Source organism: Zingiber officinale, unplaced genomic scaffold (genome assembly GCF_018446385.1).
Source record: "Zingiber officinale cultivar Zhangliang unplaced genomic scaffold, Zo_v1.1 ctg243, whole genome shotgun sequence".
Lineage (NCBI taxonomy): Eukaryota > Viridiplantae > Streptophyta > Magnoliopsida > Zingiberales > Zingiberaceae > Zingiber > Zingiber officinale.
In genome coordinates, this window is record NW_024589915.1 from 616,373 (window position 1) to 643,883 (window position 27,511).

Below are 27,511 nucleotides of genomic sequence, written 5' to 3' on the forward strand. Positions count from 1 at the left end.
AATGTCTGATCTACAATTTGTCAATCTGACATCATGTGATTCCAGAAGGCTCATAAGTTGCTTCAGCCAGCACACAAGACACTTAAAACCATGACCACAGAGTTTGCTGAGCACTAGGCAAGTTGCTTGGGTTCCTTCTTGTGTGTCATCCATCAATAAAGTGGAAAACAAGATATTGTCGTTTTCAGGTGTGTGTGGATATATTTATCACTACCTGATGTTCTTCAGGAGGGCGGGTATTTTTTTTATCCTAAAGCTATAATAGGAACTGACTCATAAATTATACTAATGCAAATTACTTTACATTAGAAGTTCTCAAATACAACTCTAGTTAATATTAAATAACCTAAATTCCTTATTAGAATCTCTCATATGATAGATAGTTTTTTTTATCATTGCTTAGGATGAATTGATGGTTTATATTTAAAAAAATTTAAATGCTATCATAACTTTACTATCTTAGAGAAGTTAGATTTAGTCCAGCAGATAATAAAATGAGGGGCAACAAAGGTTAAGATAGAATGAACAAGTTCAAAGATGAGCAGTATATAGTCATACAAAATGAAAGCATTGGAACTGAAGGTGTAAGGGATATATACCTTCACATAGAGTTCAATAGAAAGATAAAGTCCATATAATTAACCCCATATATAGATGAGGTCTACATTATTTAATGATAGTGATTTCTTTGATCTCCCTATTGTAATTAGTGTGGCGATTGTATAACCAACTATTGCGCTACATTATCTTTATTGGATTTTTGATTATTCTTAATAGATCCTAATTTTGACTCTGATTTGATTTATAATGTTTTCGTCTTAATGGTAGCAGTCTCCTTTAAATCATAAAATCTACATTTCAAAGACAACTAATAAGAACTTTACCAAGGCAGAGAAAATATCGTCTATTTTTCAGAAAATGGTCTTATATAAAATGCCTCAACCTTCACTGGCATTGCTTTCAGAAAGAATCTTTTGCGTCAAATACCTTCTTTCATTAATTTTACTGTTACAACTTGTGCATATTACATGAACATCTGATGTGATGTGAATTTGTCACCCAAGTCATAAGGGTTATAGATTTACAGTTGTTGTTCATTTGTTATATTAGGCATTAGCACATCGCAATGTTCAATGGTCATGAGTACTTTCTTTTTGCAAAAGAATAAACCTAGAGTTCCTTGATGCTGGAGCTTGGATCTCAATTTTCACTTGCATTGTTGCAGGTCTATTATTATTATCCATTTTTCGCTCTTTTTGATCTGGTTAATTCTACAATGATCTTAGATGGAACATTATTAGACCCCAAGGTTTTGAAGCAGAGGCGGATTTACATATGGACTGGGGAGGGCCACAACCCCCCACAGTCCACGTGTAAAATTTATAAATAATATACTAATATATTATTATTATTTATAAGCTAATTAATGAGAAAGGCAAATAGGTATTTTGATTTGGGAGTTCGACACTTCGAACCAGTCGGCGGCGCAGGCGGCAGCGGCACGGCGGCAGCGACTACTCGCTCCGCAGTAGGTGAACTCCGGTGTGGAGGTCTCAGATCTCTGCGAAACTACGACGAGAAGGTTCTCGATCCCGATTCGAGAGAAAGGTGCAATTCCTCTTCTCATTAGTCCTTACTCCTTAGGGTTTTGAAACTCTTAGAACTGATAAGGGAAAAAAATCTTTATTTTGGTTAGTGTTTCCATATTCATTTCTTTATCCTACCTTCCCTTTCTAGTTCCTCGATCGATCATCCTTCTAAATTTTATCTATAATATGTAGATTGTAGAACTTTGCCTCTTTTTTTTGTTTAAGGCTGTTGGCTATTGCCTGTTGATCCTAATAATTTTATTACTGTTTTAAAATGCAACCTAATAATCTTATTATCTAATAATTTATTAGATCCTACCTTGCCTGTTGGTGTAATAATTTTATTATTGTTTTAATCCGCCGCTGTATATGCCACTGCATTTTAAAGGAAAGGTAGGATCTATCACACTATGATTATGATTTATGAAGCTTACTAGCTTAACACAAATTTATACCTTTATTTTATCATTTTTATCTTCATTTTCAAGAATAGAACGATATAAAGTTCACAATTTCGTTGGACTTCTTGATTTTGTTTGCTTTTCTACTTTTTACTTGATTCCTTGATTTTGTTTGCTTTCTCCTAATGATTAATTTAGACATTTTAATTAAATCTTGTTATTTTAGAAATTAAAGTGCCTAAATAGTTGAAGTTGGAATTGCTTATTTAATGGTTAATGATCATGAATGATAAAATTTTTGATATTTTTGTTTGTTTATGTTGTTATTATTATTTACTTTTTATCATTGACTTAATGTTTGGTTTAATATTGTTGTTATTAATTATTATTCACTTATTTGAAATAATTCGAGTTTTCCATTGTTAAAGGTTTCATATACTTCAAATGAGAAATACTGTTACGATTGATAAATTTTTTCAAAGGAAGAGAGCAAATGAACTGGATCCGCCTACTCCGATGACTCTATCGACAAGATCAAATAATGATGATCTTCCATCTGAAATTCCTCCTAAAAGATTCAAAAATACAGAAACTGAAGAGGTTGATCTTGATTCTTTAGAGCGTGATCTAAGATTGCGTCGACAAATTTGGGAATATCATCCTAATCAACGAGACGAGATTCGTCGAGTTTATTTGAATCTGAAAGCATATCAACCTATTCTTCAAGAATATCCATTAAATAAAAATATTAAGCACCCTCGAAGATTTCAGTCAACTTGGTATGAACAATTTCCTTGGTTGGAGTATTCAACTACTAAAGATAAAGCATATTACTTTCCATGTTTTATCTTCAACAAGCCTTCAGGATGCTTAAATCAAACTACATTTACTGTTGATGGATTTGATAAGTGGAAGAAAGTTCGAAATGGAAAAGCTTGTGCTTTCCTAGGCCATATGGGAAAGGATAATGTATCTTCACCCCATCGTAATGCTGAAAAGGCATGTGAGGATTTGATGAACCAAACACAACATATATCAAGGAGATTTGATAATTTTAATGATGAACAAGTTGCAACTAATCGTCTTCGATTGAAGACTCACATACACGTGGTGTTATTACTTGCACTTCAAGGAATTCCGTTTAGAGGTCATGCTGAGAAATCTAGTTCATTTTATCATGGCAATTTTCTTGAATTTTTGGATGTGCTGACCATGTACAATGATGAACTTTCAAAGGCAATTGCGAAAGCTCCAAAAAATGCCAAATATACAAGTCACGATATTCAGAAACAAATACTTCATGTGCTTTCGGTGAGAGTGAAAAATACAATTCGTGAAGAAATTGGAGTTGCCAAGTATTGCATAATTGTTGATGAAGCCCGAGATGAGTCAAAAAGAGAGCAAATGTCTATAGTATTGAGGTTTGTGGATAGTAATGGATTCATTCAAGAACGTTTTTTTGGCCTTGTTCATGTATCTGATACTGCGGCTTTAACTTTAAAGGATGCTATATATTCTGCTTTGGCTCACTACAATTTGGATGTTCAAAATATTAGAGGTCAAGGCTATGATGGTGCTAGTAATATGAGGGGCGAGTTTAATGGATTGCAAGCTTTGATTATAAAAGATTGTAAAAGTGCTTATTATGTTCATTGCTTTGCTCATCGGTTACAATTGGCTTTGGTTGCAGCAGCAAAAAATGTGACACCTATTCATCAATTTTTTGATAGATTAACTTTTATAGTTAATATTGTTGGTTCTTCATGTAAGCGTAATGATGAATTGAAGAATGCTCATGCAGATGACATTGCATATTTGATTGCTATTAATGAACTCGAGACAGGGCGTGGGCTTAATCAGATAGGTACTTTACAACGAGCTGTTGATACACGCTGGAGTTCTCATTTCAGATCATTGAAAGGCCTAATTAAGATGTTTAGTGCATCGTGTACGGTATTGCTCAAGATTATGGATGATGGGCTTCCTTCTCAACGAGCAGATGCAACAACTGTTTATGATGAAATGACTTCCTTTGATTTTGTATTCATCTTGCATCTTATGAAAGAGATTATGGGGATCACAGATATTCTTTGTCAGACTTTACAAAGTAAGTCTCAGGATATTATAAATGCAATGGAGCTTGTATTATCTACTAAGAATTTACTTCAACAGATGAGGGATAACAAGTGGGATGATTTGCTTGTAAAAGTGAAATCCTTTTGTGAACTTCGAAATATTGACATTCCTGATTTCAATGCTCCGTATATTAATAAACGAAGTCGAGGACGTGCTCATCAAGACAATTTCACCATTGAACATCATTATCGAATAGACCTCTTTTATGCTTCGATAGATTCACAGTTGCAAGAAATTAATGGTCGCTTTAGTGATGATGCTATGTGATCCGGCGGTAAGGACGGGGGACCCTCGTTGGCTGGAGGTCAATTACACATGGAGGTCAATGGTCAAGAGGGTCAACCCCAGGGTCAGGCCGAGCGGATAGATGTCACGCCGAGCGGACTGGCGGGCCAACCAAGCATCCGGCCGACCGGACATCCGGCCAAGGGTCTCCCGGACCGGACGAAAGACAGCCCGACCAGAGGTCGGGTTTCCAATGCTCAAGATAAAAGAGTCTATGGCCGGGCGGACAGGCCGCTCGGCCGAGCCGCAGAACAATAAGGCGCAATTCCATTCGAGCACACGAGCAGGGCTTCCCCGCCCGGGCTGAGGTATGTGCATTCTCGGAGGCCATGAGTGCCGAGCGGCTGGTCCGCTCGGTCCGGGAGCAGACAAGAGCGCTAGGAGACAAAAAGGACAGCTGGTAACTTCATCCTCGAGACACCTGCCGCCGACAAACAGCACGGTCGGCGGCCGAAGAGGACAGAGTATCGTACGGTGGAAGTTTCCACCGTCACATCCGGGATATGCTCGGACGATTGCGGAATGGCGTCAGGCATGCTTTTCTGACACAACCCTACTGAGGTATGTTTGGGGAAGTGTGCATGCATCGAGAAGGGTGCCCGCGCCTCCCCGGGGTCCTATATAAGGACCCCCAGACTTCGACGAAGGTATGCAATCTTGATCACTGTAGCCATAGTAACGTTACTCTGCTTTTTCGTTGCCTGACTTGAGCGTCGGAGGGTCGTCGCCGGGAAACCCCTCCCAGCTCGGCTTCTTTGCAGATTCACCGGAGGTCCACCTCAACACCAAAGGACAGCGGAGAGCGCCATGTCCCCAGCGCCCGTCGACTCAGAGTTCGGACAGGATCAAATTGGCGCCGTCTGTGGGAACGCACCTGAATCCGAGCAAAGACGATGGAAGAAGCTGGACGCCAACTCACGGTGACACTCTCTCCCGAAGAACTAGACGCGCTCATCCAAGCGCGAGCAGCCAAGATAGTCGAGCAACAACAAAAGGCTCAAGCCGATCGAATAGCGCAACAGGCAACGTCGGCATTAGGCGGTCGAGCGGCACTAGAAGACTGGCCGGAGTAGCTCTCGATATGGGGCCAGAACAAGGGCCCGACCGACACTCAGGTGGAAGCTCCGCCCGCCCCGATACCATTCCATCGGGCTTTGTTCCAAACACCCTTGGAAGTCGCGCAGGCCAACCTCGACCGGGGCTCTTCGTCCGATGAGGCGCCCCTCCGCGATGCAAGGAAGAGCAAGGCGCCACAGACAGACGCGTCCGCCGAGTGGATCAATAGACAATTTTCTGAGGCAATCCTGCGCGACCCACTACCACGGCATTACGCACCCCTGGCGATCGGGGAATACAACGGGACCACTGACCCGGACGACCATCTCGGTAAGTTCGACAACACAGCTACATTGCATCAATATACAGATGTTGTGAAGTGTCGGGTGTTCATCACCACCCTCTCGGGATCGACGCAACGATGGTTCCGGAGGTTGCCGGACGGATCAATCACAAGCTTCAAAGAGTTCTGCACGACATTCCTCCATCACTTCGTGAGCAGCAGACGCTACCAAAAGACCAGCGTCAGTCTGTTCGCCATCAAGCAAGGCGCGAAGGAGTCACTCCGAGCTTACATCCAACGCTTCAACCAAGTGGCCATGGACATTCCAACGGTCACCTCGGAAACCATGATGAACGCGTTCACACAGGGGCTTGTGGACGTTGAATTCTTTCGATTGCTTATCCGAAAGCCGCCTCGCAGCTACGACCACATGCTGAACAAAGCCAACGAGTACATCAACGTGGAAGAAGCTCAGATGGCGAGAAAAAAGGAAGCACCAGCCGAGCCACCAGTCCACGCCGAGCGGAAGCCGCCTTCCAATTATCAGCCACCAAGAGGACCCCGCGTAGAGATAGCTCGCCCTCATCAGCACACAAGGCCGCACGTCGTCCAACAGGTGGCAGCCGATCGACCCAACCCAAAAGGGAAGGTATGGACTCCCATGTTTTGTTCGCTCCACCAATCAACGACTCACAACACCCGCGACTGTCGGAGCCTCCCCCCAATCGCTCATCCTACGCCAAGGAGCTATCGCCGTCGATCGCCTTCACTGGACAGGCGACATCAGCACCAGAGCACTGGTCGGCGTGTAGAAAGAAAATCCCCCGAGCGGCAACATAACCAGCAGCACAGGGCCATTCCTCGGGCATCACATGAACGACCCCGACCATCCGCTTGGGAGGAGGAAAATCGAGGCAATGCGTCGAGGGGCGAAATCAACATCATCGTCGGAGGGCCGACCGGAGGCGACTCCAACAGGGCACGGAAGGCGCATGCAAGGCAACTCACGATCCATGCGGTCGGCTGCAGTCAAGAGCGGGCGAACGGGCCTGAGATCAGCTTTGGGCCTAGGGACCTCGAAGGAGTCGAAGTCCCGCATGATGACGCCCTCATCATCCGAGCGGTAATAGCTAACTACACTATTCACCGCATCTTTATTGAAACAGGCAGCTCGGTCAACATAATCTTCTGGAAGGCATTTGACCAATTGCAAATCGACCGAGCCAAGTTGCTGCCGATGACAACCCCCTCTACGGATTCACCGGTAACGAAGTTTTGCCAGTCGGACAAGTCCGGCTGGCTATCTCTGTTAGTTAGAGCCCTAGAGCCAATCATTTGATGATTGTATGGACTCATTGTATCATATTCTTGTATATTAATAAAGGCATTTGTTTGGTTATTCTACTTATTTGTATTAGTACCAAATAGACTAAGTATAATAGCGTCCTTGAGTAGAAGGTTCATACCTATATCAATCGATTAGTTGAATCGATAGTGAGATGATATAGGGAACACTACTCTAAATCATTCCTAGTCGAGTATTAACATTCAGGGACAATGTTAATGCAATAAGACTATCATGTAGGTCAGCTCGATGACTTGATCTCACAAGTCATGGATATAGAGATATCAAGCTGACACATGGGTATACATTGGAGAATGTATACTGAATGACCCGCCATGAGAAAGTATCATCGATCGTTATATGAGTGTCATATACTTTCTCATGTGGCTATTAGTATGACTATTAGTCCTTAGACCTGAAGTCACCATGGATCCCTACATAAGGAGTTATGTACTTTGGTTTCGTCAAACGTCACCCGTAACAGGGTGGACTATAAAGGCGATTACTGGGTATGTAACAAATTATGCAGAGGGATGTGAGTGATGTAGATGGAATCTATCCCTCCCATATGACGGGAGCGACATCAATATTCTTGATAGAGTTAGACCACGAAGTGCATGGCCATGCCCAAATGAGTCAACATTAGATGTTGAGCTCATTTGATCGAGTGAATCTACTTGGAGTTCAAGATTTAGATTGATTAGAGGATGACACGGTCTATGCCTCACATTGATCAATCTAGATGTCTAGGATAAAAGGGCAATGTCACATATTGTGAGGAGTCACAATTAGTAGTCACAAGGTGATGTTGGATCTCGACATTTCTTGTAACTTGGGTAGCAATGATGTATTGCTAGATGCCGCTCATTGCTTATGTTTCTAAAGGAGTTTAGAAACATTGCCAACGTTACAAGAACCTATTGGGTCACACACAAAGAACAAGTGGATGGAGATTAGGTTCATATGATGAACCAATTGGATTAGGTTCATATGATGCACCAACGATTGGATTCAAATTAGACTTATTGAGTTAGATTCGATTAGATTTAATTGTTGAATGAGTCTAATTTAAATTTGATTAATTGAGTCAATTTATATTAATGAATTGAGATTCATTAAATTGAAATTGACTTGAATCAAAGGTTGGATTTAACTCAACAAGGAAGACAATTGGTCAAGTTTGACTTGACCAAGTAGAAGTTGAAACATCAAGTTTGACTTGATGTATTGCCACATCATAAGGATGACTCATCCTTGCCACATCACCTCCACCTCATGAGACATGCCACCTCATGGGGGTTACACCTTCCTCTTGGTTTTAATGTGGCCGGCCACATTAATGGGGAGGTTACATTGTGTGGCCGGCCACACACTAATGAGGAGAGGTTTTTCATTTGGTGAATTGATTGTGTGGTAATTGTATCTTCTTCTTCCTTGCTTCTTCCCTCTCTTGGCTGGTTGTTGCCGTGACTTTCATGGTGGAAGAAGGTGGGTGAGTGAGTTAATCCAAGAAGTCTAAGAAGAAAGGTAATATTTTTAGAGGAGTGTATTGTATTCTCTTCTTTGCTTTCCTTTCTTCTTCCATTCCCATCCGAGAGCCCTAGAGAGAGTGCTAGCACACTTGGGGTCTTTCTTCTCCATCCTTGAGTGCTAGAGAGTACTCCTTGTTCGTGTGGATATCACTAGAGAAGTATCTACCTTGATACTTTGGAGATCCGACACGTACCTTGGACGAGCGGGATTTTGCGAGGGCACGCTTCAAAGGTAAAACTCTCAACACATAGATCTAGGAGTAGATCTAAAGTTTTGAAACTCATACTCGTATTTTTGTTCGGTTTTCCTTGCACGGATCTACGGCTTCGGGTGATTCGGGGTTTCCGCGACGCGAAAAAGCGGTTTTCGCGGCCCGAAAAACCCAACAGTGGTATCAGAGCCACGTGCAAGGCTTGTACGAGTTTGTTTTTTGGTTTTATGAAAACTAAAGTTTCTGTAATTTTCTGTAAAATTATGATTTTTATAGTTTTTATGGGTAATTTTTCCGTAGAAGCGAAGCACAAGTGTCTCGGCACTTGTAGGCTTCGGCTACCGGAAAGATTTTTCCAAAACGGCTTCGTTTTGCCCCAAATCCGTTTGGGACAGTGGGCTTGGGTGCCATTAGATCGCAAAGGAGCAACTCACGATGGTTAGATCGTGGGTAGGGGTACTGCCCCTAACCCCGCAAGGGGATTTGCTCCGCGATTGCACCCGAAGAACCTGCCGGGAAGATTTTTCCGAAACGGCAATGTCTCGACCCAAATCGTTTTGGGACAGCGAGTTTGGGCGCTGTTGGATCGCAAAGGAACCCTCGCGATGGTTAGATCGCGGGTAGGGGCGCTGCCCCTGGCCCCGCAAGGGGATCCGTTCCGCGATTGCGCCCGAAACCGCCGGGAAATTTTACTCGTAAAAATTGTAAAAAATTATTTTTAAAATTATAGAAAATAATGAAAATATATAATTTTGAATTATATATTAATTTTGTGATAGTCATGGCCCAAAAACCCAATATAATTGGATTGTGTTGTAATTCATAATACGGCCTGCGTGCCGTTATGTGTTTGCGCGTGTTGTATGTTTTATTTTTCCGTGACCTCCGCGTCGTGCCTTTCTCTTATATTCTTGTTGTAAATTAGATTTAGACTCGAATGTAACTCGAGTTTCAAATTGTAATGTACAAATTGGAGCGGTGGAGGGTCCACACGAGACGGAGTTCCTAGGCGGGCACGAGCAACACAAGGTGGTCAAAGGGAGGAGCTTGGAGAAGCTGTTGACCCTAGGTTGACCATTCGATCTTCTCATTGGCTTGAGAAGATCGTAGTAGGGCCATGACTAAATCACAAATATATTAATTAGTTAATTGCTTATGTATATGATGCATGTTTAATAAGTAATTAATTAATTAGTGTCTTACGATTAGATTAGATCTAAGTCGTGCACATGATGCACCCTTGCGATTAGATTAGATCTAAGTCGTGCACAAGATGCATCCTTTTCGATTAGATTAGATCTTGATCGAACCAACTCTAAATGCCTAACCGTGCCGTGATACCTATCACTACCTCGATCACATTTATTGTTGAATCTGCCAAAGCAGAGCAATACATATTATCTTGGTAGGGTACGGAGGGACAATCTTGGTCCCGCCTATCAATGCATGGGTGAATACAAACTCAATTAGATTGAGTATTCCTAGTTACTCGGTTGGCTCCAGTCAACTATAGGCATTCTTCCAATAGTTGGAATGATAGGTCAAAATCACATCTATATTAACTCTCAGGCGTATTAGCCAAAGCTAACTCAAGTTTTAATATAAATGCGGATATTGATTTTATAAACAAGAGTTGCATAGAGATGTAATTGGTAATCGTTACCTACCGATCATACTAAGCCTTGGGCGTATTAGCCAAAGCTAACTCAAGGGTTAGTATGATGTGGATCTTGTCCCACAAGAATTATAGAATTCAGTGGGAGCATCATTTAATTAAAGGCCTAATTAAATGATTTTAAAAGAATATGATATTTATTTCTGCAAACTTTCTGTTGTAGATAACCATGACGTCGAATACAAACTCTTTCTCCCTGTGTTCTGTCCTTAAGAAGGACAAGCTCAACGGAGCAAATTTCCTGGACTGGTACAGGAACCTGAAAATAGTTCTCACTCAGGAACGTAAATTGTACGTTCTGGAGCAGCCCATTCCGGAGGCTCCTCCTGCCACTGCCACGCAAGCAGACCGAGATGTTTACAAGAAGCATCAAGATGACGCATTAGATGTGTCCTGTCTTTTGCTCGCGACCATGAACTCTGAGCTTCAGAAGCAACATGAGTTGATGGGTGCTTACGATATGGTTGAACATCTTTGTCACCTATATCAAGGACAAGCAAGGCACTGGAAGAGGAACTCCAAAGAATACCTGGAAGATCTTAAGAAGAAGAGAAATAAGATTTCTACTTCAGGTATAAATGTTATGAAGTCAACCTCTCTATTTCTTCGTCGTGGGTATTAGATACCGGATGTGCTTCGCACATTTGTACTAATGTACAAGCACTGAGAAATAGCAGAGCATTGACAAAGGGTGAGATAGACCTACGAGTAGGCAATGGAGCACGGGTTGCTGTTGTTGCTGTAGGGACTTATTTTCTATCTCTGCCCTCTGGACTTGTACTAGAGTTAGACGATTGTTGTTATGTGCCTGCATTGACTAAGAACATTATATCAATTTCTTGTTTGGACAAGAAAGGATTTTCGTTTATAATAAGGAACAAATGTTGTTCTGTCTATTTAAACGATATGTTTTATTGTAGTGCACCTCTGATGAACGGACTCTATATTCTACACCTTGAGAGCCCTATCTATAACGTTAGTACCAAGAGGTTCAAATCGAACGATATGAACCACACCTATCTCTGGCACTATCGCTTAGGTCATATAAATGACAAGCGCTTATCCCAGCTCCATAAGGATGGTTTGCTGGACTCATTTGATTTTGAATCATATGAGATATGCGAGTCATGTCTACGAGGCAAGATGACTAAGACTCCCTTTAGTGGGCACAGCGAGAGAGCGACTGATTTGTTAGGACTCATACATAGTGATGTATGTGGCCCTTTCAATGTCGCTGCTAGAGGCGGTTATAGGTACTTCATCACGTTTACTGATGACTTCAGTAGATATGGTTATGTGTATTTGATGACACATAAATCTGAATCCTTTGAAAAGTTCAAAGAATTCAAGAATGAAGTACAGAACCAGCTTGGCAAGAGTATTAAAGTACTTTGATCAGATCGAGGTGGTGAATACTTAAGCCATGAGTTTCGTAACTACTTAGCTGAGTGTGGGATTTTATCTCAACTCACTCTTCCTGGAACACCACAGTGGAATGGTGTATCCGAAAGGAGGAATCGTACCCTATTAGATATGGTACGATTTATGATGAGTCACACAGATCTTCCGACATACCTTTGGGGCTATGCTCTAGACACGGCAGCTTTCATTCTCAACCGAGTTCCATCCAAGGCCGTGATAAAGACACCATATAGGATATGGACTGGGAGAGATGCCCAGGTGTCTTTCATGAGGATTTGGGGTTGTGAGGCTTACGTTCGACGTCAAGTCTCAGACAAGTTAGGACCCAAATCCGACAAGTGCTATTTTATCGGATATCCCAAGGAAACTAAGGGATATTACTTCTACATTCCCAGTCAGCACAAGGTGGTTGTGGCAAAGACTGGGGTCTTTCTAGAAAGGGACTTTGTTTCTAGAAAGACTAGTGGGAGCACGTTCGATCTTGAAGAAGTTCAAGATGCGAACAATAGCACTGATGCCTCGATGGAAATTGAACTGGAACCACAAAGTGTTGTGGATGATGTTGTTCCACAAATAGTTGAGGAACAACAATCGGTTCAAGTAGACATACCTCTTCGCAGGTCTGATAGGGTACGTCGTCAGCCTGAGAGATATTCATTTCTCTTGTCTGACCATGATGACGTTGTACTCATAGAGGATGAGCCTACCACCTATCAAGAAGCTGTGACGAGACCAGATTCTGAGAAATGGCTAGAGGCCATGAGATCCGAGATGGATTCCATGTACACCAACCAAGTATGGACTTTGATTGATCCACCTGAAGGGGTAAAACTCATTGGGTATAAGTGGGTCTTTAAGAGAAAGACTGACATGGATGGACTTATCTATAAGGGTCGCTTGGTAGCTAAAGGTTTCAAGCAGATTCATGGTATTGACTATGATTAAACCTTTTCTCCAGTAGCGATGTTTAAGTCCATTCGGATCATGCTTGCTATTGCAGCCTATCATGACTATGAGATATGGCAGATGGATGTCAAAACCGCATTTCTGAATGGAAACCTGCTCGAGGATGTGTACATGACACAACCTGAGGGTTTTGTAGATCCATAGCATACTAGCAGAGTATGCAAGCTGCATAGGTCCATTTATGGACTAAAGCAAGCTTCTCGGAGCTGAAATCTTCGTTTCGATGATGCGATCAAACAGTTTGGTTTCATCAAGAACGAAGATGAACCTTGTGTCTACAAGAAGGTTGTAGGGGACGTAGTTGTCTTCCTCATATTGTATGTGGATGACATACTACTCATTGGGAAGGACATCCCTATGCTTCAGTCTGTCAAGACCTGGCTAGGGAGTTGCTTCTCAATGAAAGACTTAGGCGAGGCATCCCGCATTCTAGAGATACAGATCTATAGAGATAGATCTAAGAGATTGCTTGGCCTAAGTCAGAGTACATACATTGACAAGGTACTCCTTCGGTTTGCCATGCAGAACTCCAAGAAGGGATTTCTGCCGATGTCACATGGCGTGAGTCTTTCGAAGACTCAAGGTCCCTCTTCTAGAGAGGAGAGAGACCGTATGGATCAGATCCCTTATGCCTCAGCCATAGGATCGATCATGTACGCCATGCTATGTACTCGACCTGACGTCTCATATGCTTTGAGCATGACGAGCAGATACCAGTCAGATCCAGGTGAAAGTCACTGGATAGTGGTCAAGAATATTCTTAAGTACTTAAGAAGGACTAAAGAATATTTCTTGATATATGGAGGCAATGATGAGCTAACTATAAAGGGTTACGATGATGCCGACTTCCGCACCGATCGGATGATTATCGATCGCGATCGTGGTTCGTGTTTTGCTTAAATGGTGGTGCTGTGAGTGGAAGAGTTCGAAGCACAGTTGCTGATTCTACAACAGAGGTCGAGTATATTGCTGCATCAGGCAAAGGAGGCGATTTGGATCCGCAAGTTCATCATCGAACTTGGGGTGGTTCCTAGCATCGGACCAGTTGAGCTCTATTGTGACAACAATGGAGCTATAGCACAGGCGAAGGAACCTCGTTCACACCAGCGGACCAAGCACATATTACGGCGCTTCCATCTCATTCGAGAGATTATCGATAGAGGAGATGTGAAGATTTGCAGAGTACCTACAGAGGCTAACATCGCAGATCCCTTGACCAAGGCTTTGGCACAGAAAAAGCATGATGGTCACACTAGGTCATTAGGCCTTAGAGCCTATACTGATTGGCACTAGTGCTAGTGGGAGATTGTTAGTTAGAGCTCTAGAGCTAATCATTTGATGATTGTATGGACTCATTATATCATATTCTTGTATATTAATAAAGGCATTTGTTTGGTTATTATACTTATTTGTATTAGTGCCAAATAGACTAAGTATAATAGCGTCCTTGAGTAGAAGGTTCATACCTATATCAATCGATTAGTTGAATCGATAGTGAGATGATATAGGGAACACTACTCTAAATCATTCCTAGTCGAGTATTAACATTCAGGGACAACGTTAATGCAATAAGACTAGCATGTAGGTCATCTCGATGACTTGATCTCACAAGTCATGGATATAGAGATATCAAGCTGACACATGGGTATACATTGGAGAATGTATACTGAATGACCTGCCATGAGAAAGTATCATCGATCGTTATATGAGTGTCATATACTTTCTCATGTGGCTATTAGTATGACTATTAGTCCTTAGACCTGAAGTCACCATGGATCCCTACATAAGGAGTTATGTACTTTGGTTTCGTCAAACGTCACCCGTAACAGGGTGGACTATAAAGGCGATTACTGGGTATGTAACAAATTATGCAGAGGGATATGAGTGATGTAGATGGGATCTATCCCTCCCATATGACGGGAGCGACATCAATATTCTTGATAGAGTTAGATCACGAAGTGCATGGCCATGCCCAAATGAGTCAACATTAGATGTTGAGCTCATTTGATCGAGTGAGTCTACTTGGAGTTCAAGATTTAGATTGATTAGAGGATGACACGGTCTATGCCTCACATTGATCAATCTAGATGTCTAGGATAGAAAGCATATTGTGAGGAGTCACAATTAATAGTCACAAGGTGATGTTGGATCTCGACATTTCTTGTAACTTGGGTAGCAATGATGTATTGCTAGATGTCGCTCATTGCTTATGTTTCTAAAGGAGTTTAGAAACATTGCCAACGTTACAAGAACCTATTGGGTCACACACAAAGAACAAGTGGATGGAGATTAGGTTCATATGATGAACCAATTGGATTAGGTTCATATGATGCACCAACGATTGGATTCAAATTAGACTTATTGAGTTAGACTCGATTAGATTCAATTGTTGAATGAGTCTAATTTAAATTTGATTAATTGAGTCAATTTATATTAATGAATTGAGATTCATTAAATTGAAATTGACTTGAATCAAAGGTTGGATTTAACTCAACAAGGAAGACAATTGGTCAAGTTTGACTTGACCAAGTAGAAGTTGAAACATCAAGTTTGACTTGATGTATTGCCACATCATAAGGATGACTCATCCTTGCCACATCACCTCCACCTCATGAGACATGCCACCTCATGGGGGTTACACCTTCCTCTTGGTTTTAATGTGGCCGGCCACATTAATGGGGAGGTTACATTGTGTGGCCGGCCACACACTAATGAGGAGAGGTTTTCATTTGGTGGATTGATTGTGTGGTAATTGTATCTTCTTCTTCCTTGCTTCTTCCCTCTCTTGGCTGGTTGTTGCCGTGACTTTCATGGTGGAAGAAGGTGGGTGAGTGAGTTAATCCAAGAAGTCTAAGAAGAAAGGTAATATTTTTAGAGGAGTGTATTGTATTCTCTTCTTTGCTTTCCTTTCTTCTTCCATTCTCATCTGAGAGCCCTAGAGAGAGTGCTAGCACACTTGGGGTCTTTCTTCTCCATCCTTGAGTGCTAGAGAGTACTCCTTGTTCGTGTGGATATCACTAGAGAAGTATCTACCTTGATACTTTGGAGATCCGACACGTACCTTGGACGAGCGGGATTTTACGAGGGCACGCTTCAAAGGTAAAACTCTCAACACATAGATCTAGGAGTAGATCTAAAGTTTTGAAACTCGTACTCGTATTTTTGTTCGGTTTTCCTTGAACGGATCTACGGCTTCGGGTGATTCGGGGTTTCCGCGACGCGAAAAAGTGATTTTCGCGGCCCGAAAAACCCAACAATCTCGCTGGGGGAGGAGCCACTCAGAAGAACGCGGACCGCCAACTTTATCGTGGTCGATGCTCCCTCCGCGTACAATGTTATCCTGGGGCGACCGACTCTCAACAAGTTCCGAGCGATCGTCTCCACCTTCTGCCAAAAGATCAAGTTCCCGGTGGAAGATCAAGTTGGGGAGGTCCGAGGAGATCAGCTTGCAGCCCGGTGATGCTACGTAGAGATGGTCCGAGCCGAGGCTAAATCCGCTCAGAAAGTGCCACGAGTCGAGGTAAACTCTATAACCGAAAAGCCACCTTCTCTAGTTTATGAAGAAAAAGAGGAGGTACAGATCCACCCTACCCGACCGGAGTCCACGACTCTCATAGCAGCCGACCTGGAAGCAAGTCAGAGAGAGAAGCAGATCGGATGCCTCCAGAAAAATTGTGACGTTTTCGCTTGGTCGACCCACGAGCTGCCAGGAGTCTCGCCGAGCATAGCGCAGCACGAGCTTCACGTCCGACTGGATGCTCGGCCGGTAAAGCAAAGGAAGAGGGACTTCAGTACCGATCAAAATATCATCATCCAGGCGGAGGTGGAGAAGCTCTTGGAGGTCGGCCACATAAGGGAGGTGCAGTTCCCAATCTGGCTCGCAAACGTGGTGTTGGTCTCCAAACCAGGCAACAAATGGAGAGTCTGCATTGACTTCCGGGATCTGAACAAGGCCTGCCTGAAGGATTTCTACTCTTTGCCCCGGATCGATCAACTAGTAGACTCCACAACCGGGTGCTAGCTGATATGCATGTTGGATGTTTATCAGGGCTACCATCAAGTGCCGCTCGCCCGAGAAGACCAAGAGAAGGTCAGTTTAGTTACTGCGGACGACACCTACTGCTATAACGTGATGCCGTTCGGACTCAAGAACGCGGGAGCTACCTACCAACGACAGATGAACAAAGTATTCCAGGAGCAGATCAGATGCAACTTGGAAGTGTACGTAGATGATATAATTATCAAATCCTTCCGAGCGGCGGACCTTTATGTGGATTTGGAAGAAACTTTCCAGACACTGAGGAGATACGGGGTCAAGCTGAACCCCCAGAAGTGCTTGTTCGGAGCAAAAGGCGGGCGTTTCTTGGGCTATACTTTTGCTCTGTTAGCCTTTCGTTTGAGTGCTTCCTGTAACTACGCCGACCGGTCGCTCGACCCTTTTCCCGCTATGTAATTTCTTAACTTCCTCGCTCGGTCAAATGACCTTTATCCCGTACGGGACTTCCGTTAGTTTTTTGTTCGTGTCCTTTTCAACTACGTCGCTCGGTCCATCGGCCTTCCCTCCGTATGGAATTTCCGTTAGTTTTTCGTTGATCGGCGTTGGTAAGCGCACGCCATTGCTTTCTCCCTGTCCTTAGGATCAAGGCTTGCTGATCATCGGCCCTAGATGCTGGGCCTCAGTATATCTGCGCGGCGCTGTCCCGTTCGGGGGGTTTATAGTCGCCGATCCGACTCTAGAGTTTAACGTCGCCGCTCGACGGTCTTCAAGCCGAGGGTTTATAGTCGCCGGTCCGATTCTAGAGTTTAACGTCGCCGCTCGACGGTCTTCAAGCTGGGGTTTTTATAGTCATCGATTCGACTCTAGAGTTTAACGTCGCCGCTCGACTGTCTTCAAGCCGGGGTTTTTATAGTCGCCGGTTCGACTCTAGAGTTTAACGTCGCCGCTCAACGGTCTTCAAGCCGGGCCGACTCTAGAGTTTAACGTCGCCGCTCGATGGTCTTCAAGCCGGGGTTTTTATAGTGTCGCCGGTCCGACTCAGGAGTTTAACATCGCCGCTCGACGGTCTTCAGGCCAGGGTTTTTATAGTCGCCGATTCGACTCTAGAGTTTAACGTCGCCGCTTGACGGTCTTCAAGCCGGAGTTTTTATAATCGCCGGTCCGACTCTAGAGTTTAACGTCGCCGCTCGACGGTCTTCAGGCCGGGGTTTTTATAGTCGTTGGTCCGACTCTAGAGTTTAACGTCGTTGCTCGACAGTCTTCAGGCCGGGGTTTTTATAGTCGCCGGTTCGACTCTAGAGTTTAACGTCGCCCCACAACGGTCTTCAAGCCGGGATTTTTATAGTCGTCGGTCTGACTCTAGAGTTTAACGTCGTCGTGTGATCCGGTGGTAAGGACGAGGGACCCTCGTTGGCTGGAGGTCAATGACACGTGGAGGTCAATGGTCAAGAGGGTGAACCCCAGGGTCAGGCCGAGCGGATAGATGTCACGCCGAGCGGACTGGCGGGCCAACCAAGCATCCGGCCGATTGGACATCCGACCAAGGGTCTCCCGGACCGGACGAAAGACAGCCCGACCAGAGGTCGGGTTTCCGATGTTCAAGGTAAAAGAGTCTATGGCCGCGCGGATAGGCCGCTCGGCCGAGCCGCAGAACAATAAGGTGCAATTCCATCCGAGCATACGAGCAGGGCTTCCCCGCCCGAGCTGAGGTATGTGCATTCTCAGAGGCCATGAGCGCCGAGCGGCTGGTCCGCTCGGTCCAGGAGCAGACAAGAGCGCTAGGAGACAAAAAGGACAGTTGGTAACTTCATCCTCGAGTGACCTGCAGCCGACAAATAGCACGGTCGACGGCCGAAGAGGACAGAGTATCGTACGATGGAAGTTTCCACCGTCACATCCGGAATATGCTCGGACGATTGCGGAATGGCGTCAAACATGCTTTTCTAACACAACCCTACTGACGTATGTTTGGGGAAGCGTGCACTCATCGCGAAGCGTGCCCGCGCCTCCCCGGGGTCCTATATAAGGACCCCCAGACTTCGACGAAGGTATGCAATCTTGATCGCTGTAGCCACAGTAACGTTACTCTGCTTCTTCATTGCCTAACTTGAGCGTTGGAGGGTCGTCGCCGGGAAACCCCTCCCGGCTCGGCTTCTTTGCAGGTTCGCCGGAGGTCCACCTCAACACCAAAGGACAGCGGAGAGCGCCACGTCCCCAGCGCCCGTCGACTCAGAGCTTGGACAGGATCAGCAACAAAATATTTTCTTTGTGCGTTGGTAAAAAAAACATATTTTTGGGGAGAGAGACTATTTTGCCAATCGAGTCACGGGTATCTGACATATTTATACTTAACGATTTTACACAAAGTGGTGACGAAAGGTATAACTTGTACAAATTTTTCCATTTTCCAATTCGATCCGAGCCATTCGTTCGTAGAGCTATTTACTCGATCGCAGACATTTCTACAACACCTCTAACAGAGGAACAAATAGTTAATTTTGAAAGAACTTATTGTCAGCCTCTTTCAGATATGAATCTATCTGATTCAGAAGGGAAGAACTTGCATGAGTATCTCAGTTTCAATTCAAACATGGATTTGATTCACACTCCATGTTCTGAGAAGGATTTCCCATCTGGAAAGAGGAAAAAAAAACGGAGTCTTTCTCTAAAGAAATGCGTTGAGAAAGGGCAGATGTATAGAACCTTTCAACGAGATAGTGCTCTTTTCAATCTCTCAAAATGGAATCTCTTCCAAACATATATGCCATGGTTCCTTACTTCGACAGGGTGGAAATATCTAAATTTCACCACCCTTTTAGAGATTTTTTCAGAACCATTGCCAATACTAAGGATACAAAGTAGCAGGTACAAATTTGTATCCTAGACTATCTTAACGTTCAAGGCATTAATTATTTTATTTCAGAGATTTATCATTGCTCTAATCAAGCTTTTCTTATCTAGATTGACACTGAAAATCATAATGGTTGTATTTAAACATGAGACAAGCTTCATGTGAATTTAGAATGTACAATTCAGAACATTGTCGGATTGCTTAACATTGTTTTCCCTACGTCTCGCTAAATATCTTTTTAGATGCAAAGCACTAAGGTAAGGACACAAGAAGGGGTTGAGGGCTGAGAAGGGGTGCTGCTATGTCGAGGAAAAAGGGGTCGGTGTCAGGGGGGTTGCGTTGTTTTTTACTAAAGTTCTATCAACTTTTGCTTGGAATTTTGATGTTGGAAATTTTAAAAATTTACTGTTGCCTTGGGGGACACTGGAAGGGGTTGAGAGGGTTGAGAGGGAGTGCTGCCAAGTCGAGGAAGGGTTGGAGTCAGGGGGGGGCCAAAAAGGGTTAGATGAAGAGGGTTCGGTTAGCCAAGGGTGTAGGGGCTCGAAAGGTGCATGAGGGCATGTGACAGTGGTTCCTAGTACAACATCCGTATTTGTAATATTTTTATTTAATATTCATGTCTAAGCATATTTAATTCTTTTATCATAATTTTTAGTAAGATTTTGAATACAGGAAAATTTAACTATATGTTTAGCATACAAAGTAAATTATCTTATTTTTTTTACAATGACTGTCAAAGCATGAAAAGTAAATTAATTTGTTGAATGTGGCAATGTGACTGATAAAGGAGTCCAACTTAAATGATACCAAATTTTTTATCTAATTAGAGGAAAAAGGTTGTGGGATCCGACTTAAAGGATACCGATGAACACTACCAAACCTAGTACTAGGATAAAAGTTTGGTTACACAAACAAAGGTTGAGGGAAAATGAGCTACATTCACTGCTATGCCACTTAAATGTTTTTGATTATGAAAGAGAATGTTTAATGTTAACATATTATTGATGGTCAATGAGACTAAATGTTAGCAAGGTTTAGATTTTTTTTTCAAGGTTCAAGGTATTTTCATAATATAAAAGCATGTGAATGTATGTTGATTTCTTGCTATAAAATGTTTGAATTTGTTGAATCTTTAGACTCAATAGATCCATATAGTGTAGGTAATGAGAAGACGGAGAGATCTTGATGGATGAGCTAGCTCGTATTAGGTAGTGCACATCTGATGACCGTGTCCTTTTTTTCAGTTTAGGTTAATCTCTGCATTGGAATATTGAGTTTGTTTTTTTTCTCTTCTAAGTCGATGATGTAATTGTTGGCTAAATGTCTTAAGAGTCTTTGTTTAGGGTAGTTGCACTTTCAAGTCTTCTGGTGTTAAGTCATATAATTGATTCTAATTTACAGACAGGACTTTGTTTTACTACTTTCTAGTTGAACATTACTTTTGAAATGCACGACAATTGATTTGATTCATCCAACCTCATTTATTTATCATTGATTCGGTTTGGTATGGAAAGAAGAGTTTGTTCGGCTTGTTTTGAAAGCAGTAAAAGGAAAAGTTTAGGGTCGTTTCAGTTGCAATGTCTTTTATTGCAACAAAAGGAACCGCACGCCCCACAGTTCAGCAGAATCAAGTTGGCAATACTTCTCCAAACAACACAAATCTGCTAAAACCAAATTTTATGTTATTAGTCCTCAAACATGCCTTCGTCTGACATGCTGGGAGATTCGGTACCATTTACAATAGGCTTGTTTGCAGAAAATGAATGACTAGAGTCTTCAAAAATGCTATAGTCGAAATCTATACCGTCGTCATCTTCATCCTCATACTCCTCATCCTCAACTTTTTTAACTGTAGCCTTGGAACGTGCTTCCCGACGCATCCTCTGTTCAATGGCTTCCTCATAGGACATCTCGTACCAAACAGTACCTCTCCCAACAATGGATTTGTTGTGTTCTTCTACAATCCTCTCCTCCTTGCTCTTCTCAGAGTTCTTAGGTTCCCCCCAATAGTCATACCGATACAAGGGGTTTGTCGGGTCGTACTGATCTCCAAAAATATTTTTGTCATCTAAGTATCTTCCAGGCTCCTCCACTGGGAGGCCAAGAGCTTTCCGGCTGCCAATGAAGTAAACAAATCAAAAGCATATGAAGTTTATGACAATGTCATTAAAAGATAATGTCATAAAAAAATATATTAAATACAATAAAATAATTCATATAACTCAAAACTATAATATTATAACAATTAGTTTGAAATAAAATAGTCATTAAATTAACCTTAATGGAATTATAAGTAGGTATTGTTACAAGTATAAGCTTGGAATAAGCTACTATATAGTAAATGTTTGGTACAACTTTATTTCCAATTATTTCTATGAAATTCTAATTTAACTATGAAAGAAATGCATTCTTGTTTGTGCATACAAACTGAGTAGGAGGTGATGAAAGGGGCAAAGTTAGCTGCATATCATCTCGGCAAGGTCCAGTCATGCAAATTTTGGCACAGTTAAGCACCAAGATTGTACTGTTTTAGGATGAAACTGAAACCAACACATGTACTGAAATTTCAAATCTTAGAATAATCTAAGTAAAGAAATAGCTAACAAGCAAAACTTAATGGTGATTTGTTATTCAGAAATGAAAATGCATACCAACTGATATCTCTGATAAGGGCTTCCCTTTCTTCTAGTGATCTACGCCAATGCATAAGATCATACTCATCCATCTCCACATTTCTCCTCATCTTTGAATACTCATACTCTTCTCCTCTAGCTTCTGCTTCTTTCTTCAATTTGTTGTTAAGCTGGATGCAACGTATCAATGTCTCATTTGCACTAGCATAACCATGCAAATATACTTCTTATTTCTAAGAAGGAAAATAAAAGACAAATAGATCGATATAGACACAATCATCAAACAACTTCTCGCTCCCCTGCAATATTTGACTAGCAAATCCAATATATCAGAGAAAAGAAAATGTTTCCTATCTACACAAATTGTCATTCTCCCCCAAGTTTCTTGATTGTCAAAGAAAAACAACAGATGTCTTCAAACAGTATAAATGAAAATCCTGGAAGCAACTACCCTGATAAAGCATTGCGAACTTCAGGAGAGATGCAAAATTGTTGCGCCAACAAGTTGAAGATCAATTTTATATTAAGTTTTATGTTTTCCCCTTGATGGATAAAAAATGCCAATAATAAAAGTTTGAACATTTCTTAATCCAGCAACATGATACTAAAGCATAAAAGAGAACAGAGGATCAACATCTCATGAGATTACCTGACGTTCTGCACGGGCAGCAGCAAGATCTAGTTCTTTGATATTTGTATTCTGATAAGGGAAAAAAACATCGAGAAGGAAGAGACATCAATTTCCTCTTCATAAGCCACAATCAACCAAAAATTATCTTAAAACAACATGAAAGTAGACACTCACCAGAATTACTTTAGGTAGTAAAGCTTCCTTATAGTATGCTTGTGTATATTGAACACTGTTTTCTTCGTCGAATGGCACATCAGGGACAGTCGACTCATAAGTCTTGTCCTTAAATTTATCAGGATTTTCCTCTTCATGATCCAGAATCATTTGCTCACAATTATGCAGCTGCCATAACTGTGCGTTTACAAGAAAGCAGTAAATTGTTTGATCTAGATAGATGAATTAGAAACAGAAGATAACTACGAATGAGAAGATCTTTCTTTACAAAGGACTTGCTCTACAAGATGTGGAGGCACTTTTACTCAATAAAGAGAAAAGGTGAATTCATCAATCATGCCAATCAAGATATACCTTATCAACATATGGGTGATCTGATAACAATGATTGATGTTCTGGTTTGACTGAAGGCCTTTTCCTAGGAATAGGTGGTCTTCCAATTTCATGCTGTTATAGAAAATAAATAAAATAAAGAGTAAAGTGAAAAACATATGAAAATAACACCATAATATATGATGATAAGATTCTGAAGGGAACTGGTAAAGGACCAACAAGACTGAATATAGATAAAACAACAATGACAGCAAGCTGTTGGAGTCAGCTAAATGGTTCTTATCCTGCCATTGAACTCTGTGTAAAATACTTGTGGGTTAAAACAAGGTGACTATATCTCCTATACAGTATTTAGAGTGAGAGAAATAAAAGAGCTTTCAAAGAAAATCTTGGTTCTACTTAAATTTACAGAGAATAAAAATAAATTATAAGCAAGAAATAAGTTCCCCCCAAAAACAAAAATAACTGATTGTGAAAAATTGATAGATATTTCCAAGCACATAGGACCCATATCTGCCTGTCAAATCACATATCTTACTACTTCAAGATTATGCTATTAATTCAAAGGTACAACAGAAAGGTATTCGCTATGCAAACTAGGAGGCGAAGGCCAAATCTTACCCATAATTGTTCAGGATTTGTATCCCCCTCTCTGTGGAATATTGGTGGATAGTCAAATCTCTTAAATCTGCAAATGATTTAAGAAAATTAATTTTAAGAAAAATCAGAAAGGAATCATAATGCTTGCCAAAATAGATTCCCATACTCAGAAGAAGAATATCCCAAGTTTAATAGAGGAAATGATCATCCTTCTGTACTTACATAAGGTGATCTATGTTAGGATTTACAAAGCGCAATTCAATAGGGAATCGGAAACGATATGGATCTCTTTTAGCCTGCAAAAGCATTTCACAGAAAATAAAAACATCAGGAACATGATAGCAAATGATAAGAGTATCCTAGGTTTGATGTAACATGCAATGACAACTAAGATATTGTTGCATGCATATAGCTAAAACTGTCATATGTAATATATTAATATATAAGATCACTAGATGGGAATCTTTTAATCATTACCTAAATTCAGCAAAACCAATAAATTGGAAAAGGAAAAGAAAACCAGTACTCTGGGTGTTTTACTTATGAATTAGCAATGATACAATCACCAGGTTGCAAGCAAATTAAGAAGGTACTCACCAAAACTTCCACAAAGACATGCATACCAACTTTGATATGATGGCGAATCCAATACCAATCATTTCCTTTTATAGGAACCCACCTAAAAGATTGTAAAAACAATTATGTAAACAAGAAATTGAATCTAATGGAATAATAGATTTTCACTAACATGAACAACAAACAACATCCCAATACTAACTATCTAGGGTGATACTACAAGCCAATCTTCACAAACATTTTTGAGGCATTGAGGAAGATCATTTTATCACTAATGCCAAAACATGGAGTGCCGTAAAAAATTTATTACTATATTACATAATTCTTAAAAACTTTGGGATAATCAAATAAGAGGTAAATGTATCTCTAGAGAAAGTTCTTTGCATATAGCAAAATCAATCACCTTACTTGTTTGCATAAGATAAAAATATCTTAATGAATTTAGACTAATAAAATATAGAATTGAAACCAAAAAAAAAAAAAAATATTACCCGTCATGGACACATCCTATGTCAACAAAGGCTCCCTGGTGAAGGTGTAGAGTGACAACTTTACCTCGACATATCTGTGGAAGACTTCAAGGCATCATAACTTGTGGGAAAGAGAACCGACATTACCAAGAAAGACCAAAGATGGTCATAGCTTAAGTAGATAAGCTTTCTAGAATAAATCAGAGTTATACCTGTCCTGCATATATAAATGGAAGTTCAAGCTGCAAAGAACAAAAGGTTTGATCAAAACCTGAATAATTTACTTACCAAGTCACTGTGGGACAAAACAAGGTGTATTACCATATCATCTTTGTATTTTTCGCCCCTTTTTCTCCTACCAGGATAATAATCTTGGTCATACTGCCAACAAAAGAAACAACTTTGTGAAATCACATCTTAGGAAGTAAACAAAAGTTGGATATTCATACTCAATATATTCAACTTAATCATAAGGGTACCAAGGATGAATTAACATTGCATTGTCTTTTGAAACTGTGCTTAGAAAATTGTATTTTGAGTCATGCACATTGTGCCCAAGCAATTTACTGCATTTTAACTGGCATCTGAAAATTGCTTTTCAAATCAATTTCATATCCTACAATGTTTGGAAAAAGTATTATTGAAGAGCACTTTTAACTATAACTAGAACATAGACAACACAATGTATTACTAAAATAAAGGTAGATGATAACTGAAATACAAATTGATGGAGCCATATAGAGATTTTGTAGTCTTTGTTAGTTGACCATGTTGTTCTATCACCATGAACATTTTTAAGAGATAAACCAACAAAAATCAAAACGAACAAATCCCATTATGTGTTGCAATACTACTTGAAAATCAAATAAACACCAAATGCAACAATAGGATATACACCTAATATCCAATTAGCAAGTATCCGCTGATTTAATAATCATCTTTTATTCAGTTAAAATCTAGAGAAACGAACTTCTTGGTAGAACCTATTAAACAACATTTTTTGCTCATTGCAATATTTCATAATAAGAAGTAAAAAATCCAAATTTTCTAACAGATTGGATACCTTGTAAGACTCCTGTTCCAGCCGGTCTCGATTGGCAGCCACCCACTCCTTGTACTGCTTCAGGAAGACCGTGTACCTCTCAAGGCACATCTGGTCCGTGTCGGTCCTGACTTCCGCCTCCAAATCTACTCTCTCCGCCTGTAACTTGTGTGCCTCCCTGATAAACTCCAGCTCCTCGGGGTCTACCTCCCAGCCCGGTGGCGGCCAGTCCCTCGGAGGCATCATTCGCACGACGAGAGGATCCGCCCAGAGCGTCTCGATCGGATCTGGGATCTCCCCCTTGTAACCGAACTGCCGAGTGACGAACTCCTCCTCCGAGAGGCCGCTCTCCTCGATCTTCTTGCGTCGGTAGGAAGGAGTCAGCATCCGGAACGCCTCGATAGCCTCTGGCGACTGGAGGGGGACCTCCTCCCCCTCGTTGAGACTCTTGCGGGCGAAGTCGGCCTCCGGGGTTAGGATCTCCTCCCACGGGGCCCAGTCGCGCTCGATCCAGTTGCGGCGGCGGGCTTCCTCCTCGCTCTCCTTCTCACGGGAACGGAAGGAGTTGAGGAAGGATTCATCGTCGTCGCCTACGGGGACCTCATCGGCTGCATATGGGGAGGCGGAGGAGCGTGAAAGAGGGAGGAGGCGGGGGAAGGGGAAGAGGGGAAGGGGATAGGTGAGAAGGGTGCAGGTACGACTGAGGTGGAATGGACGGCGGTGGAGGGGCGGAGGTGGAGGGAGGAGGGGGAGGAGCTTGAAGCAGTGCATCGCTCTCGCTTTCTCAATTGCGGTGGTCGTGTCTGGGTTTAACGTTGGGTTTGGGTCGGATAACGAGGACTGAGGAGGATAAGGTGGAATAACCGGTTCAAATCTTCTGTCCGAAAATCTTGTCCCTCTGTCCCACCAGATCAAATCTTCCGTCCCTAATTTTTTTTTGTTCCCGTGTCTCCTGCCGATCAGACGGATCAAATTACATCTTAAGGCATCATGGTATCTTTAAGATGAGTGTAATATCCTCGTGATGTGCAAGGCATCCTTGAGATGTAATCTGGTCCATCCGATAGGCAAGGAGACACGGGGACAGAGAAATTTAGGGACAGAGAATTTAATCTCCTGTCCCACACAAGTAACGATAAGAGTAAAAGTATTTCTCATTAGAAACACGTGATGCCGTAGATCAAAAAGAAACTTTCCGTCGAACCCTTCTACGAAACGAAGTCAAGCGTCGAGAAACCTCTCTGTGCCCTCCTGCGACGAGAAACCTCTCTGTCCCTAACCCTTTATCCTTCCCACAGTCGA

At 41.9% G+C, this 27,511-nt stretch overlaps 2 protein-coding genes across 5 annotated transcripts; one reads left to right on the top strand and one right to left on the bottom strand.

The window, feature by feature from the left end:
- The first annotated feature begins 2,506 nt into the window (after nucleotides 1–2,506).
- On the top strand, nucleotides 2,507–4,393 carry LOC122037195 (zinc finger MYM-type protein 1-like). Its single transcript, XM_042596653.1, has one exon. The coding sequence runs from the start codon at nucleotides 2,507–2,509 to the stop codon at nucleotides 4,391–4,393; it is 1,887 nt and encodes a 628-aa protein (XP_042452587.1).
- A 17,022-nt stretch (nucleotides 4,394–21,415) lies between these two features.
- On the bottom strand, nucleotides 21,416–27,024 carry LOC122037196 (protein PLASTID TRANSCRIPTIONALLY ACTIVE 10-like). Of its 4 annotated transcripts, none has more exons than XM_042596655.1 (12): nucleotides 26,231–27,022; nucleotides 25,489–25,548; nucleotides 25,380–25,409; nucleotides 25,189–25,262; nucleotides 24,719–24,800; nucleotides 24,344–24,417; nucleotides 24,143–24,209; nucleotides 23,543–23,635; nucleotides 23,189–23,365; nucleotides 23,033–23,083; nucleotides 22,402–22,553; nucleotides 21,416–21,865 (listed from the first exon to the last, which is right to left on the bottom strand). In XM_042596655.1, the coding sequence occupies exons 1-12, from the start codon at nucleotides 26,978–26,980 to the stop codon at nucleotides 21,436–21,438; spliced, it is 2,040 nt and encodes a 679-aa protein (XP_042452589.1). In that variant the 5' UTR covers nucleotides 26,981–27,022; the 3' UTR covers nucleotides 21,416–21,435. The 4 variants fall into 4 exon arrangements, with proteins under 4 accessions (XP_042452589.1, XP_042452590.1, XP_042452591.1 ...); XM_042596657.1 differs by lacking the exon at nucleotides 21,416–21,865 and adding an exon at nucleotides 21,872–22,290 and having other exon boundaries at nucleotides 26,231–27,023; XM_042596656.1 differs by lacking the exon at nucleotides 23,543–23,635 and having other exon boundaries at nucleotides 26,231–27,023.
- Nucleotides 27,025–27,511: the final 487 nt, after the last annotated feature.